Source organism: Pelobates fuscus, chromosome 8, assembly GCF_036172605.1.
Source record: "Pelobates fuscus isolate aPelFus1 chromosome 8, aPelFus1.pri, whole genome shotgun sequence".
Lineage (NCBI taxonomy): Eukaryota > Metazoa > Chordata > Amphibia > Anura > Pelobatidae > Pelobates > Pelobates fuscus.
The window spans coordinates 92,438,451-92,456,633 of record NC_086324.1 but is presented as its reverse complement, the minus strand read 5'-3'; the positions used below and the strand labels follow the sequence as shown (position 1 = coordinate 92,456,633).

The 18,183-nt window shown below is 44.5% G+C and overlaps 1 protein-coding gene across 1 annotated transcript in view; it reads left to right on the top strand.

Moving 5' to 3' along the window:
- Positions 1-18,183, top strand: part of STAT4 (signal transducer and activator of transcription 4) — a 247,053-nt gene that overhangs the window by 39,510 nt on the left and 189,360 nt on the right. The window contains exon 3 of the mRNA XM_063430167.1: positions 6,114-6,258. Within this exon, the coding sequence (XP_063286237.1) occupies positions 6,114-6,258 (145 nt within the window). The remainder of the gene's footprint in view (positions 1-6,113; positions 6,259-18,183) is intronic.

Sequence of the window (18,183 nt, the reverse complement as noted above, 5' to 3'; positions counted from 1 at the left end):
CTACCCACCCAGTTGAGGGGGGGTGGGGGATGGAGAGAAACAAAAATAAGGCAACACATAGCATAAAAGCAGTGAAACACATAAATTGCATCCCATGAGTTCCGTTGAGCATAGATGCAACCAAGATAATAAGTGAACCGTTACAGCACATCCCCCATCCTGAAAGCTAGCATTCCCAATAGCATTACCCGTAACGGGGAATAGTCACAACTTAATACAGGGCAGGGGGCATCAAGGGCCCCCAGCAAGTTACCGGGTGCGTCTCCCGCCGCCCGCCGCCCCCCCGCCCGGGTTGGAATAATGTAACATGTAGGCACCGGAAAAAAGTAAACAAAGGGAACAGTTTGCCGCTATAAGTCTCGCTGAATCCGCAAGGGGAGTGAAAAATGGGCCGGCTCAATTTCAGAAAAAATCAACCGTTTGCAGACCATATCTGCACGCCAAGAATGCGAGAGGGTCGGGGTAAAAGCAATATCGTTAGTGGGATGGGGAGATGATGGGAAGCCTCACAGCCCTAGCCCACCCCAGAAAAAGAACCCACCCGTAGAGGGGGCTATGGTCGTCCCGTGGGGGCCCCTCTGGAGGCCAGAAAAAAAGGGGGGTTATTAAAACATTATAAAGGGGGGGGGGGGCCAACACCACCCTCCCAAACTGCAAGAACCCTCCCGGACCAGCTCACCACCCGGGGACGTATACAGCAGGCATCCCGCCGCCGCCATGGAGGCGACCTCCTCACTCGTCCGCCGAAAGCCAGTCGCGTGGAAGAGGTGCAAGGACCTCCGTCGCCGCCACCGGAACCGCAAAGCCAAGAGGAACATCGATCCCCAAGCCAGTTAGGAAGGCAGTCGGGTCGCCATCAGGAGCAAGGACTTTAGTGCGGCCGTCTTTGAATGCCAATAGGCGGAAGGGATGGCCCCAGGCGTACCGAATGGAGTGTTTCTGCAATAGTTCGGTAAGTGGGCGCCATTCCCGCCGACGCTGCAGGGTTGTAGGGGTAAGATCTTGAAATAAGGCTATTTCCACCCCGTTATGCGTTATCGGGCGGCCCCTTCCACACCTCATTACAGCCTCTTTAGTTTGGAATGATAGAAATTTAACAATCACATCCCGAGGCCGTCTGTCATCGGCTCTTCTAGCCCGGAGAGCTCGGTGTGCCCTTTCGATATGCCATAGGTGGTCCGGTATATCAGGGAGAAGCGGGCGGAATATAGCCAAAACAGTCTCGGCGAGGGAGCCCTCCCCTTCTCGTTCAGGTAGGCCGCGGAGGCGAACGTTATTACGCCGTGACCTGTTACCTAAATCCTCAATCGCCGACGTAGCCGCATGAAGCTGAGTTTTCAGGCTATTAATTTGAGCAGCTGCTTCGTTGTGGGCGATCACAGTGGATTCCATCCTGTGTTCCAGCGTCGTCATCCGAGCACCCAAGGCCTGAATCTCTGCTTTGACCTCGGCGGTGTTACGGACCATTTCGGCAGCCAGGTAAGTTCGCACTTCAGCCAGTTTAGCAAGTATTTGGCTGGCCTCGGGTTCCGTTCCCCCCATTGCCGCTATACCGCCCAGGCTCGAAGGTGATCGTGGCGTACCTTGGCCGACCCGGCCGCCATCTTGTGAGCTCAGGCGCATAGCACGAGAGGCCGCAAACAGCTCGGAGACTGTAGTAGCCGAGTCGGTCACCTTTTTGGTCTGCTTCCTCGGGGCCCTCTTGTCCATCCTAGCTCCCCCACCGGAATATATATTTTTTATGGTCTGTCCGTGCAAATGTAAGCGATTGGCACCGTGGTTACAGCGGAGCTCTAGCCGAACACGTCCAGCTCGGCTGGCTGCAAACCACGCCCCCCGGCGTCACCCCTTTTAAAGAGCGGTGCTTGACCAGTTTCTGGCTGATTGTGATACAATGGAGTAGTGAATAGAGTGGTGGTCTGGCCAAACAACTGGATTTACAGTTACTGGTGACACTTCAAGTCTAGACTGGAACACTTGATCAAGTGTATGACCTTTTTGGTGGGTGGAAGTGGCAACTATTTGTGTGAAGCCAAGTGCACTCATCAGGAGATCCTGAGAAGATGCATATACTGAACAAATTAGTTTTTGCCCTCATTTTTCATGAACTGAACTCAAAGAGCTAAGACTTTTTCTATGTGCACAAAAGGGCTATTTCGGTCAAATATTCTTTACAAATCTGTCTAAATCTGTGTTAGTGAGCACTTCTCCTTTGCCGAGATAATCCATCCATCTCACAGGTGTGGCATATCAAGATGCTGATTAGGCAGCATGATTATTGCACAGGTGCGCCTTAGGCTGGCCACAATAAAAGGCCACTCTTAAATGTGCAGTTGTACTGTATTGGGTGGATCCGGGGGGGGGGTCTGAAAACCAGTCATTATCTGGTCTGACCACCATTTGCCCCATGCAGTGCAACACATCTCCTTCGCATAGAGTTGATCAGGTTGTTGATTGTGGCCTGTGGAATGTTGATCCACTCTTCTTCCATGGCTGTGCTGGATATTGGCAGGATATTGGCAGGACCCGAACTCGCTGTCGTATACGCCAATCCAAAGCATCCCAAACATGCTCAATGGGCGACATGTCCAGTGATATGCTGGCCATGCATGAACTGGGATGTTTTTAGCTTCCAGGAATTGTGTACCGATGGGGCTGTGCATTATCATGCTGCAACATGAGGTGATGGTTGTGGATGAATGGCACAACAATGGACCTCAGGATCTCGTCACGTTATCTCTGTGCATTCAAAATGCCATCAATAAAATGCACCTGTGTTCGTTGTCCATAACATACACTTGCTCATACCATAACCCCACCGCCACCATGAGCCACTCGATCCACAATGTTGACATCAGCAAACTGCTAACTCCCACACTACGCCATACATGCTTTCTGCCATCTGCCCTGTACAGTAAAAACCGTGATTCATCCATGAAGAGAACACCTCTCCAAAGTGCCATCGAATGTGAGCATTTGCCCACTCAAGTCGGTTACGACGATGAACTGCAGTCAAGTCGAGACCCCGATGAGGACGACGAACATGCAAATGTGCTTCCCTGAAACGGTTTCTGACAGTTTGTGCAGAATTCTTTGGTTATGTTGCAGCAGCTGTCTGGGTGGCTGGTCTCAGATGATCTTGGAGTGGAAGATGCTGGATGTGGAGGTCCTGGGCTGGTGTGGTTACACGTGGTCTGCGGTTGTGAGGCAAGTTGGATGTACTGACAAATTCGCCTTTGGAGACGGCTTATGGTAGAGAAATGAACATTCAATTCACGGGCAACAGCTTTTGTGGACATTCCTGAAGTCTGCATGCCAATTGTACGCTCCCTGAAAAAATGCGTCTGTGGCATTGTGCTGTGTGATAAAACTGCACATTTTAGAGTGGCCTTTTATTGTGGCTAACCTTAGTCACACCTTTGCAATAATCATGCTGTCTAATCAGCATCTTGATATGCCACACGTGTAAAGTGGATGGATTATCTCGGCAAAGGAGAAGTGCTCACTAACACAGATTTAAACAGATTTGTGAACAATATTTTAGAGAAATAGGCATTTTGTGTACATAGAAAAAGTCTTAGATCTTTGAGTACAGCTCATGACAAATGGGGGCAAAAACAGAAGTGTTGCGTTTATAATTTTGTTCAGTGTACATTCAAGGTTTAAACACATAGACATGCTATCTTTTTCTATCCAAGTTTATTTTGCATTGATAATATAAAATCAAACCAAAACCCACATATAAAAATAAAATTAAAGATAGGTGTGATAACAAAATATTAACACATTTTATACTTATTCACACTTGTCCTTCAATATACGTGAGCTCCGCCTAAATATAAGAATAATCCATAGCATAATACTGTATTTTATATGCAATTGCAATTACTTCCAACAATTAAAAATACATATTAAAAAACATTTTAATCATATTCTTTTACACCACCTTTAAAATGTAATCTTTTAAAAAGTAAAATATACATCAAAACACTTCACACTTGTCCTTCAATATACGTGAGCTCCACCTAAATATAAGAATAATCCATAGCATAATACTGTATTTTATATGCAATCTTATTATAGGTGCCATATTTCAACTCACAATTTGCAGAGCCAAGTATAGTAGGCTCTGACTATAACAGCTTTTTTTCAAATATCCCTTCAGGTGATCCTCCACTCTTCCACTTTTTCAAATACCACCGCTGGTGCCAGGAATCAGCTGAGAAATGATATTTCGATACAGAGTTGGAGATACTCTAAAGTGACTTAAAAAAAAAATAAAGTAAATATAACGGGATAAAAATACATAAAAATTAAAATCTTAGAAGATTCCAAATAACACTGACGCATTTCGACCCATCCGGTCATTTTCAAAGTGTTATCATTCGGTTCTCTGTTCCTTTCTTTTATACCCCACCAGAGATTTTAATTTGGTGTCAGCTGCTCCTTTCCCGCCTTCTTTCTCGTTTGCCGCCTTTTTAATCTCTCCACTTACGTCTCGGTCTGATGACGTATTTCCGCTTCCGTTCAGATCTCTATCTCACGTCATCTATTTCGCTGAATCCCGGATATAATTGTAATCATTTCTTTAGGCTAGCTCTGCCATTTTTGAAAGTCCGAATTTGGGTATAGTTCATATGATAGTCCTGGCAAGAACCCTTTCAAGTATTCTAATTTAATAACATGTCTTAAAAAACATTGTATTTAAGATTACTTCCAACAATTAAAAATACATATTAAAAAAACATTTTAATCATATTCTTTTACACCACCTGTAAAATGTAGTCTTTTAAAAAGTAAAATATACATGAAAACACTTCAATCTTATTAATTTACAACACCTATGAAATTCATTATTTTCTTAAAAGGTACTTTAAAAAATTCTAAAGGATAGGAGGGAAAAACATAGAATTTTTTATATGTAATTGTGAATTTCAATATAACAGGTTATATTAGTGCACTCATTTAGAAATCCATATTCAACCCGTTAGGAGGTAGGGTATCTAAATTAAAGATCCAGCCCATCTCACATTTGCTAAGGGCTGAATCAGTATCTCCTCCCCTCTAATGTCGAGTAATATTCTGAATACCATAAAATGTAATTCCTCTAGGGTCTTTTCCATGGCATTCTAAAAAATGTAGGGAAACACTATGGTTCCTAAAACCTCTTTTAATGTTCTATATGTGCTCTCGCACCCTAGTGGCCACACAGGTAAATATGTCTTTTCACAGCATGACTGGGTGAGAAATCTGGTCCTGTATAAGAGGTATATTGATGACATATTCTTTATATGGAAGGGGAATGAAGCCTCAGCCTAAACAATTTATATCCCACCTTAACAACAACCAGTGGAACATCAAGTTAACTCATTAAATTAGTAATAAGGAAATTAATTTGCGGCCCAGAGCCTGTGCATGTCTGCCAGAAGCACTTTTAAGTCACGGGAGCCTTGCCGTCGTTAGGCTCTGGGGATGGAGTCTGAAAGGGCTGAAGGCCGTGTGTGGCCTTTACCTCTTCGTTCCCCCCTGTGGCGTCCAGATGTGTAGGCCACGGTGTCTCCGCGGGAGGCTGCTTGGGCTGTGCGGGTCTCTGCAGCATGGAGCCAATGTCTCTGCCCTTCGCCGCTTGATCAGGCTTTTGGGAGTGGCGTCCCATCGCCAGCATTTGGTTCGGTCACGGAGCGAGGTGGTGCAAGTGCTCAGGTTATTTCCCGCCGTGATACCCTCGAGGAGAGCCTCTAGGCTTTGGATTGGCGTTGTGTGGTAGGCCCCGGACTTGCGCCGTAACTTTGTCTGCTTAGTTGGCCTTCGTGATTCAGGTTAGCCGGTTTATAGGGCTGGATGGGGAAGGATATTTAAGCTAGGATATTTAGCAAGATTTGGGCTAGATGTGAGGAGCTGGACGAAATGTCGTCCGACCCGGTTGGTTGCTAGCCCCGCCCCTCTTCACCCCATTACTATTTGATATTATGCATATCATAATGAATCAATGTACTGCATAAATACAGTTTATTAATGGTTGGTAATATGAAAGTTCACTTGCACATGACCCAGTTGGTGATAGTCCAAGCAGATGAACCATACATAATCTTCTTTTTTATCACTGTATACAGGGATGCTGCCTCTAACAGCGACTCACTGGCCACAATTCTCCTTCAGAACCTGATGATACAGATTGAAGATCAATTAAACCGGGTTTCACAGGAGAAGAACCTGTTGTTAAGGCACAATCTGAAAAGGATCAAGCAGCTTATTCTAGTAAGATGAGAAAATAATACTGAACAAATGTTTAATATTGTGTATAAAATATGACATGTTGTGGCAGATAATATACACAATTCTGTGAGATATTAATTTTAGTGCAAATCCCTTGCCGACTTATATTTTAGAGAAGGATTTATAACTAATAGCAGCACTTAATATCAGCAAACAATTTCATGGTTATTTTTCAAAATGTGTTTAATTTGACTCATGAGTCTAAACTCCTATTCAACAACTTAAATTTTGCCCTGTTTCATCTCCTCCATACACAAACTGCATGCCAAGCATTTTTACACGTAACTTGAATAAAAGTTTAATCAAATAAGGAAATAAATCTCCCAGTCATCTCATCCTCCATTCAACATGACCTCAACTAAGTTTCCTCAAAGGCCATTGCTCAGTATTAATTCTATTTGATCTCTCTGACAATTTTCACTCTGTTGACCGCATGTTCCTTTTTGGAATATCTAACAAACTCAGCTGTTCTGAAACAGTCCTTTTCTGGTTTTGATCTTACCTATCCCTTTGCTACTTCAACATCCCCTTTTATGCCACCACCTGCTCACATGTTATTTAAGTTGCAGTTTTAGAATGCTCAGTTATTGCCACCCTTCTGTTTTCTGTCTTTATGTTCCCTCATTTGGATATCAATTTTCCAAATATGCTGATGTCACCAATCATATTTTTCTTCACTGCTCAATTTTCACAGTAATTCAAGGATTTTACTATTACCATGACGTAAAGTCATGATTTTATTAATGACACGGAGGCGAGTATTATGCTGCACTCTTTCTTTATTTCCCTCAGCAGCAAAGAAAAAACTTTATAAATATAACAGTAGTAACATTAACAGTCTTAGGTGTATTCTTCCTAGTAACAGGAACAGCCAATCAGGAACAGCCAATCAGGTTCCACTTCTCCAGCATAATAGGCTCTGTCAGCCAATCCTGTTCCTCTTTATTTACAGTCCCGAAGTAGTAAAGTGTCCAACCGAACATGAAACTGTACAGGAAGGAGTTTTCCCTTTCGATGTAGGGTAGATTAGGCTGTAAAAGAGGAGAAATATGGTAATACCTTAGCATCAAACTGGGTGTATGCATAATCATAGGTATTTGAGCTAGTGTTTGGTCAATGTTTGTCCAAGGGGATATTATTTAATCTGTAGATACTGGTGAACGTATAGACAAAAGACTATCATAGTGAAGACTCACCTGGTTGCAAGTATAACTGTAATTTAATAGTCTGTTAAAATGACTTACCGTAGGTCAACTTACCCAACTCCCGTCTACCTTTCCACCGTCGCCAGGTGGGAGGGAGGGATAATACTCGCCTCCGTGTCATTAATAAAATCATGACTTTACGTCATGGTAATAGTAAAATCCTTGAATTTTATTAAGACACGGAGGCTCCTATTATGCTGGTTTAAAGCTGAGAAACTACCGTTCCTGCGAAGTGTATTGGTTTGAAGTAGAAATCACGGAAGGTGGTTTCTGAGGACCAGTCGGCCGCTTTCAAAATGTCTTCCAGGCGACAACCCATGGAAGAGGCCTTGGAAGCCATTGCTCCTCTTATGGAGAAAATATGGAGGTGTCAATTCCTGCCGTAGTCATGATCCATTTGACCCAGCGGGCCAGGGTTGTGGTAGACACCGGTAGGTGTGGTCTTTGGAAAGAGATGAAGAGTTCATGTTTATTTGGGTCCCGCAACGTCATGGTGCGCATTTTGTAGAGTTGTAGGCATTTAACCGGGCATAAGAGAGGCTTGTCAGGAAAGGCTGGGTATGTCACTCTCTTTGTCGAGCTTTTTGTTCTCCGTGATATATCAAAAGTGACCCCTTCTGGCGTATAGGACCGTGCGGTGATGTCTAACGCTCTAACGTCTGAGACCCTTTTGCAGGATATGAGGCATAGGAGCATGACCAGTTTTGCCGACAGTTGTTTCAAAGATAGTGATGCGTTATCCGGCCAAGATTCGAGGAAAAGGAGGATAATGGAGACGTCCCATAGCACTGAATAGCGTGGTAGCGGGGGTCGTGCGAATCTGATGCCGCGTATGAGTCGGCATACCAGTGGGTGGCGTCCTATCGGTGCGCCATTGATGCCTTGGTGTGCGGCCGAAATGGCCGATCTGTAGAGGTTCACCGTACGGTATGCTTTGCCGTTTTCAAATAATGAAGTTAAGAACTGCAGGATCGAATTCAGAGGAGCCGATATGGGATCCAAGTTCCGTTCCATGCTCCAATTGTGCCATTTGCTCCAAGCAGATTTATAAGCTTGTCTCGTGCCGGGTGCCTATGCGCTCTCGAGAAGTTGGAGAGTTGATTCCGAAACCCCTTCGATTGAGTAGGGTTCCCGGAAACCAGCCATGCCGCGAGATGTAGTAGTTGTTGTTGAATCAGGGGGTGAGGGGACCCGTCCCGGTCTTGGAGCAGGTAGTCGAAGAATGGGAGCGTGCGGGGTATGTCTACCGCCATTTCCAGCAGAGAAGGAAACCATGGTTGAGACGGCCATAATGGTGCCACGAGCACTGTCGTTCCCCTCTGTTGCCGTAGATGTATTAGGCATCGGGGAATCAATGCAAAACGAGGAAACGCGTAGTTCGTTGTGTAGGACCAGTCTTGGGTAAAGGCATCTGTTGCCAGTGCTTCTGGGTCCGGTTTCCAACTGAAAAACCTGGGGAGTTGCTTGTTCAAACGGGAGGCGAACAAGTCTTTGTCCAGAGGTCCCCATAGGGATTGGATGTCTTGAAAGACCCTGGGGTTCAGGTGCCAGTCGCTGGAATCCCTGAGGTGTCTTGAGTACCAATCCGCCGTTGTATTGCAGAGTCCCGGAATGTACTCCGCTGTGACCGAGATACCCTGTGCCAGGCAGAATTGCCAAAAGTCTCGTGCCAGATTCGCCAAGACCTTGGACTTCGTGCCGCCCAAGTGATTTATATAACGGACTGCTGATATGTTGTCCATTTTCAATAGAATGGCACATCGGGCTTGAGTCGTTGAGAAACTGCGGATTGCAAAAGAACCGGCTAGGAGTTCTAGGCAATTGATGTGAAGCGTTGATTCCACTTCGGACCATCTACCACCTGTAGAGATATTGCCACAACGTGCACCCCAACCGTGTAAGCTCGCATCGGATTCTATTACTATGTCTGGTGCGGTGCCGAAAATGGCCCGGCCATTCCATGCTTCCATATGGGAGAGCCACCATCTGAGTTCTGTTTTTGCCTCTGTGTCCAGAGAGATCATGTCCGTGTATGAAGACCCGTCTCTCAGATGAGAGGCTTGTAGGCGCTGTAACGCTCCATAATGTAGAGGGCCCGGGAAGATGGCCTGAATGGAGGCCGCCAAGAGGCCAATCACTCTCGCCAATTGCTTTTAGGGAGATTAGGGGAATCTTCAGAGTACGTCTGATCTCCTTCTTTATGGTGGCCAATTTCGCAGTCAGCAAGTGTAGTGTCTGTAGAGTAGAGTTTACTACGAGGCCCAAAAACTCTATCTGTCGTGTAGGGGTCAGGATGGACTTTTTCTGATTGATAAGAAAGCCCAGGTTCTGTAAAAGATTCTGTGTCCACGTCAGATGGGTCCTGATAATGTGGTTGGACTGACCCATGATAAGGATGTCGTCTAAGTAGATTATGAGACGAACCCCTCGACTTCGAAGTAGAGCCACCACGGGTTTCAAGAGCTTGGTGAAACACCATGGGGCTGAGGAGAGACCGAATGGGAGACAGGCGAATCTCCATTTTCTTCCTTGCCATATGAATTGGAGGAAGTCTTGGTGCTGACGTGTGATTGGTATTGTGAGGTAGGCGTCCTGGAGGTCTAACTTGACCATCCAGTCTGACGGTTGTAGAAGATCTCGGAGGCAGTGTATGCCTTCCATTTTGAAATGGTTGTAGGCAACAAAAGTGTTGAGCTGTTTCAAATTGATCACTGGGCGGACGCCGCCGCCTTTCTTGGCAACTAAGAATAGGTTGCTCACATAGCCTGGGGTAGTCATAGGGATCTCTAAGATGGCCTGTTTGTGTGCCAATTCCAAGACCTCCTTGGATATAAGGGAGGCGTCTTGTTGGGAGAACAGCATTCCCTGTGGCGGGGAGATTTGTACTGGGAGGGACAGGAACTCTAAGGCATACCCTCTTACCGTATTCAATACCCAGGCATCTGATGAAATGTGTGACCATACATGGAAAAAATGTCGGAGTCTGCCCCCCACTGCCCCTAGGGAAGAAGGAAGTGTGAGAGGACTTACCATAAGGTCGTCTGCTTGGTCTGGTACCACGTGATCCACGAGCAACCCATGGCCGCCCACGTTGTGGGAAGAAGGCTGGGGTGTTACGGTGCTCTGTGAAGGAGGTTTGTCCAGTGTAGGAGCCTCGGTTCTGTCGGAATGAACCCCTGTTAACACGGCCGGACAGACGGCTCCTGGCTCTTCCGGCCCCACCAAAAACCTTAGGGTGGAAAACTCTGCGCATATTCGATTGCGCCTTGTCTAGGGCAGTAAAGGTATGTACAAAGGAGCCAAGCTCCTTGACAAAATTGTCCCCGAACAGGAGACCACGGGCCTGGGTGCCCGGCTCGGTAATAGCCATATTCACCAATTTTGGCTCTATCTTTAATAAGATCGCCTTGCGACGTTCTGTGGCCATCGCACAGTTGGCATTGCCGATCAGGCAAATTACTCTTTGAATCCAACCACTTATGGCGGAACGATCTAATTCTTGGTCGTTTTCGACCATATCAAAAATTTTGGTTGCTGGGCCCAATATATCCAATAATTTATCCTGGCAATTGCGCAGGGAGAAATCAAGGCCCTTATTAGGCTTCCAGCCAGTCTTGCCCAGGAATTGGACGATTTTAGGGTCTACTGCAGGTGTTCTGCAGGCCTCGTCCGGGACGGTAGGGCGTGGGCATTCTGCCCGTAGCTTATTGCGTGTTGCCTTATTTAAAGGCTTGCGAGTTCTTGATGCAACGTATTTGGCCACATGGGCCGAAGGGGACCAGTCTGCTGACCTTGGATGACGCAGGTCATCGGGATCGAACAGAGGTTCCCCATAGGGGTCAACTAAATTGTTTGCATCGTCTGGGACCTTAAGCTCCATGTCAAATGATTCAGATGGAGGCGTATTATGGTCTCTGGGGCCATGGTCTTCTACCATATCATCGGATTCTGGATCTGATGGATCCTCTGTATCCATGCAGGTTTCCTCTTCAATCTCGCTGAGATCTGACTCAGAGTCTATTTGGGCTTTTGCCCGTTTCCATAACCTAGCCGATTTTGCCCGGCTAGTGGCTCTTTTGCGCGGTGGTATATTAGGCGCGCCATCTGTGACAGGTTTATAGCTGTCCATCTGTGAGATTGAAGAGTGTTTGGTTTTTGCCGTGGCCTTGCGGCCAGAGTGAGGTAGTAAAGGGGCTACCACTGGCAAGGTCTGGGCAACTGTCGGCTGAGCCGACTTCTGTGCCTCAAGCAGAGCCTGTGAAAGAGTCTGCGAGAAAGATTCAGACATCAGTCCCATGGCCGATGTGAGGGCCTTTGTCATAACATGGGACATAGTGTCGTCAATCAGAGACTGCATATCAGCAGTGGGAATAAAATCAGCGGGGTTAGCCGCTCCAAATTCAGATACCCCTGTGGGTGTTTTTACACTCCCTGGTTTAGTGACAAGGGACCCAGAAGGGGTGGGTATCTCTTTCTCACCAGGCATGCTAAGTATGAGATTGGGCAATAGTAATATCTAGCTGAAACTAAAAATGGGTTGATTAACCCGAAGGAAAAAGGGGCAATATACCTTTAAGTACAATGTACAAATAATTACTCACATAAACTTAGCAGTAATTTGACAAAATATTGCAAGAGTCACAGGTAAATGCAGAAAACAGCAAGGAGGGAGCAAAGAGCCGTCCGACCGCCACTACAGCTTTAACCCAACTCCGAGGACCGGGCGTTGGGGGTGGAGCTGTGTGTGAGCGCGGGAAGGCAGGAAAATGGCCGCCGCGGGCGGCAGAAAGGAAAAGAAAATGCGGATAGCCGGTAAGCTGTGCTCGCGGCGAATGTGTAATCACTAGAAAGTGTACACATTCCAGCGCCGCGAGCAGGGAACCGGCATTTGAGCTCTAAGAGCTCTGTGGGTGGCGGCCGTTCACGGCGCCAGTAAAGAAAAAGGGCGCTCATAAATTAGGCTCTGGGGAACAGGCTGGACTGGGGAAAATTAAAGGCAGAGATAGTAAAAGGAAATAGTGATACAGTACGTAAGAAATCAATGAAGGATAACAGTAAAACTTTTGAGACAGTCAAAATACTTGTAGTAATAATGACAATGAATAGCAATAAATAATAATAATAAAAGTTAATAAAATATCAGAATAAGTATGATAATAGTGATAATAATAATAATAATAATAATAATAATAATAATCCCACAGTTAAGGAGCCTGAGGGATCAGATATACTTAACTGAGGGAGCAGCAAAGAAAGAGGAAAAGGATTGGCTGACAGAGCCTATTATGCTGGAGAAGTGGAACCTGATTGGCTGTTCCTGATTGGCTGTTCCTGTTACTAGGAAGAATACACCTAAGACTGTTAATGTTACTACTGTTATATTTATAAAGTTTTTTCTTTGCTGCTGAGGGAAATAAAGAAAAAGTGCAGCATAATAGGAGCCTCCGTGTCTTAATAAAATTTTGGAGTTAAATCACATTGTTTCTGTTTATGCAGCCCTAGCCACACCTCCCCTGGCTGTTACTCACACAGCCTGCATGAAAAAAATGGTTTCACTTTCAATCAGATGAAACTTACCTTAAAGTTGTTATCTTCTGCTCTGTAACTTTACTTACAGAGCAGAAGTCTCCTGCAGGATCTAGCAAGCTTTTAACAGAGCAAGAGATAATATTTTCTCAATTAAACAGAATTTGGAACAAGGGTAATGTAAACATTAGATGACTCTTTGTTTAGGAAGAGTATAAGTCACATGCAGAGAGGTGTGGCTAGGGCTGCATAAACCATGTGATTTAACTCCTAAATGGCAGAGAATTGAGCAGTGAGAACGCAGGGGACATGATCTATACACCAAAACTTCTTCATTAAGCTAAAGTTGCTTTGTTGACTACAGTGTCCCTTTAAGGCATATATCTATATATATATATATATATATATATATATATATATATATATATATATATATATATATATAGGGAAGCAGCACCTTAAGGGTCTTCCCTAGTCCAAAATCAGAGTGAGCCAATATGTAAAACAAAATAACAGGACACAGAATATAGTATTGTTGTTGGTTAATAGTATCGTAAGGCAGTGGCGTACACACGACCCATGGGGCCCCGGTGCGAAAATTGATCCGTGGGCCCCCCTTACTCTGCGTGGGCCGGGACCGCAACACATGGCGGCGGGCACCTGGTCGTAGGGGTCGCAGGGCTATGACCCCTGCGACCGCGGTATGTAAGCCAGTGCATGCAGATACACATACACTTAACCCCTTAAGGACACATGACGTGTGTGACATGTCATTATTCCCTTTTATTCAAGAAGTTTGGTCCTTAAGGGGTTAAAGGACCACTATAGACACCTAGATCACTTCAGCTCAATGAAGTGGTCTGGGTGCCAGGTCCCTCTAGTTTTAACCCTGCAGCTGAAAAGATAGCAGTTTCAGAGAAACTGCTATATTTCACTGAGGGTTAATCCAGCCTCTAGTGGCTGTCTCACTGACAGCTGCTAGAGGCGCTTCCGTGATTCTCACTGTGAAAATCACAGTGAGAAGACGCTGGACGTCCATAGGAAAGTATTGAGTAATGCTTTCCTATGGGCGGTTTGAATGCGCGCGCGGCTATTGCCGCACATGCAGAGCTGAGAGGCGGATCGAGCCAAGGGAGTCTAGCGCTGGAGAAAGGTAAGTGCTGAAAGGGTTTTAAACACAGGCACACACTTTCACGAACAGACACATACACACTAGCTAACAGACACACATTTACTGACAGAGACATACTCAGTTACAGACATACATACACACTCACAGACAGACACACATACACACTCGCTTACAAAACATACACTCTCACTGACAAACACACACTCACTAACTGACACCAAACAGACACACTAACAGACACACACAAACTAACACTCAGTAACACACACACACTCACTGACACACAAACTAACGCACACACTGACACTCACTAGCAGACAGACTCAATAGCAGACACACACTCAATAACAGACACACACAAACTAACACACAAAACGAACACACTCACTGACACTCACTAGCAGACACACTCAGTAACACTGATACACAAAAAACACACACAGTTTAACACTAACACACACACTAACACTAACACACAAACACACATGTTTCTTTAAAATGTAATCCCCCAGCCTCCTTACCTTTAGGAGAGCTGAGGGGATTCCATGGGGTCGAGTAGTGCTGCTGGGCGGCCGGTAACCGGGCTGGTTGGCTGGCGGGCGTGCGAGGGAGCACGCTCCCCTGAGTGCTCTCTGCCCAGCTCCCTTGCGCGCCGCTTACAGATGGTGGAGCCGTAATGACGTCATATTCCGGCTCCGGCATCAGTGCGGTGCGCGCGAGGGAGCTAGGCAGAGAGCGCTCAGGGAAGAGTGCTCCCTTGCATGCCCGCCAACCAGCCCGGTGACACCAGGGCCAGCCTCGGGGGGCCCTTAGGTGGCCAACTCCTGGGCCCCCCAGGAGAAGAGGCTGGCCACACTGGTGTACATACCGAGTCGCAGGGTGGCCGGGCCCCCTGATGGGCGGACCTGGTCGCAGCCGCGACCCCTGCGACCGCGGCATGTACGCCAGTGCTATTGGTGTATAGGTCTGTCTCTCATTCAGGGATTTCCATGGGAGGTAATCTATTTTGATTTGTTCTAACCACGCCTCCTAGGGCTGTACTTGCAGCACGGAATGATAGCGCACATCTCCCAGATGTCAATCGTTGCCTGGGAGACGTGACATAACTTGAGGTCGCGGCCTGCACCTGGCGTTTGATCATGTGTACTTTTGGGCGGCTGCGACTTGGAAGTGGAGGTAACTCCTGACAATATACAAATGTTGTCTTATAGCTTCCAAATCATATGATATCTCTGAAACGGATTTGTATAAAACTCTTGCAAACCTAAACACAAATAATAACTGCAATAGCTCTTGCAAGACATAATTCAGAAACTGAGGGATTTAAATGGAATCCAATGAGTAATATAATATCAACTATAATTTGTGGTAACCTTTTTCATGCACTGCTCCATTTTCTTCAAAACGTACATTAAAGATATAACAATTGCCATCACAGTTCAGTCCAGGCACAGCCAGGGCACACATTGCATTGAAGGCATTCTCCCTATAACAATGATTAATAATAAGCCAATATGCAGGTGTTCAGTTCCAGGACAGCAATAAATACAGTGGTCGGTATTTCTACATTGAATCTTTTTTCAGACCTTACAATTATTTATTAAATGTAGGGCATATTTATGTATAATATGTATAATATCAAAAAAGTCAAAAAGTCAAAAAGCCGTAGGTCAGAATACCCCCATGGCTTGTGTTTTTTTTTTTTACAAACTGTATATATTTACAATGAGGTAATCTAACTGGTTTATTTCTGTTTTAGAAACTTGAAATGGACACATACATAGACTTTCCTTGTAATTTTACCCCCCCCAAAAAATGTTTTTATTATTTTTTAGTGCATTTGCACACAACTTATTTAATTCACTGCAAAAATATGTTCATATGAGAAACAACAAACAAACAAACAAACAAAAGGAAAACTTTAAGCTTGAGATAAATTGTAGAGGAAACGGCAATTATCGCATGAAATTGATCCTAACTCAATATTTGAGATAACCTGGGTACTTTTGCAAATAGTAAGTTTTTCTATGGATATTTTACATTATTGAATTAATAAACCTCTTTAAAATGAGACAAGTACTCAGAATGCAGAATTCCAAGCTTGACAGTTGAAATAAGTACAACCCTAATTTGGTCCTCGATTTTATATTTCTGGAAAGACCTTTCAAAGGATTTAATATTTGTGGATCAAACGATTTGCCTATAAAGCCTCACATCAGGGCTGCCCAGCAGGCAGATCCCCAGATGATGTAGAACTATAACTCCCATGATGCTTCGTCATTCTAAATGCATTCTAAAGGCATGCAAAGCATCATGGGAGTTGTAGTTCCAAAACATCTTGGGATCTACCTTTTGGGCAGCCCTGTCTTACATAGATTTTAATGGTGACTTCTGTGAATAATTTGTTTGAAAAATGTATGCAAAAATATGAAATAATTTTGAAAGCTTATCCAATTAAATTAATCATATGAAATCCAGCGATGTATTACAACGCTTTGTTTGTGTGGTTGTGGGGGCATGTATTAGCTACTCAAAACTGGAAAAATAATCATAAAATTAAATATTGTCAAATAAAGTCTCAGTACTGAAAGGTCTGTCTATTTTTAGTCATTATTTGATCAGTATTCCAAAATAACCACTGTCGATAAACATTCACTACTGTAATAAATATGCACACTGTAAATATCAAAATCCATGTTAAGCCCCCTTCTTACCTCCACACTAAAAAGAAAAACTTACGGTGGGGAAGATTTATGAAAGTGTTGTCGAATTTTTAGCATCTTTCTGTTAAAATGTTTGCAGGAGCAATTGATCAGTTCTGACATACTTTCTGAACATTTACTCATTTGGGCAATTTTTTTTCCTTCCGTTTTTGTTTTTAATCCATTTATTATTAAATCACACATTTATTTTCAGGTCATTAAAGTGTTTTTTCCTTCTTTAACATACTAATTAATATGCTCCTATTTTAATATTCATTGATATTGACAGAGATTAGTAATAAAATAGCTAAATGTAAGATTTGAAATATCTGATGGGTAATTTTTGGGAGTATCTAGTTTAAAAAAAAAATATTATTTTTTTTTAGTGGCTTTTGCTTCAGTGACAATTACTAAATGTAAAAACCCAACATAACAAATTTTGAAAACATGTAACTGTAGCAATAAGCTATTTGTCACGATAGGAAATTTACAGAAATAACCACATTGTAAAAAATGCCAAAAATGTTCTGACTCTAGCCTGTTACTAAGGTGCTAATACAGGGTTAACCAACAAGTAGTCCCCCTTTTGTTGTAGGAGTACAGATATTATAATTATCTTGTAAGTATCATGATATTTGTAGCTACGTTGAAACGAGAGGGATAGGAACATTTTCTGACTTTTAATAATTTCTTTGCCTATGAAACAAAGAAAAAACATAGCTCTTTTCAGAACCCATCAACCAGCTGAAGAGTGGGTAGATGCACCTTGATGATACTTTCCATGTCACCATAATACAATACATTATATGCAAATTAGCCATCTTGTGCGAGTAGTGTGGGATGACTGTGCAAATGCAGAATTAATTATTTTGACTGTGAATAGTCATATTGATCAAATTATGTTTTACAACTTTGAATGCTACAAAGAGTATAAGCATACTTCTTCTTACTTCCAAATGTGGACACTCCAAATCAGGTGAAACTTTTTTAACCATTGTGCACCACAACTGAGGAGGCTATAGTGCAGGCCTGGACTGGCCATCGGGCACACCGGGCAAATGCCCAGTGGGCCGCGGTGGCCATGGGCCGAGGCCGGCAGGGGAGGTCACGGTCTTTGCCGGGCCGGCACTATCCTATCGCCGGCCCTGCTGTATTCCGGGAGGGCCGGTGGGGAGATCAAAGCTCTCCCTCACCGGCCCACTTAAACAGACCTGCGGCTGGGGAAGGAGGGAGAGGACCCGGCGGAGCTCTAACTTGCAGCTCCGCAGGGTTCCTCTCGTGAGATCCGGAGCTTTGCCATGGCTCACTCACCCACTGGACCACTGGGGATGATGTCAGAGTG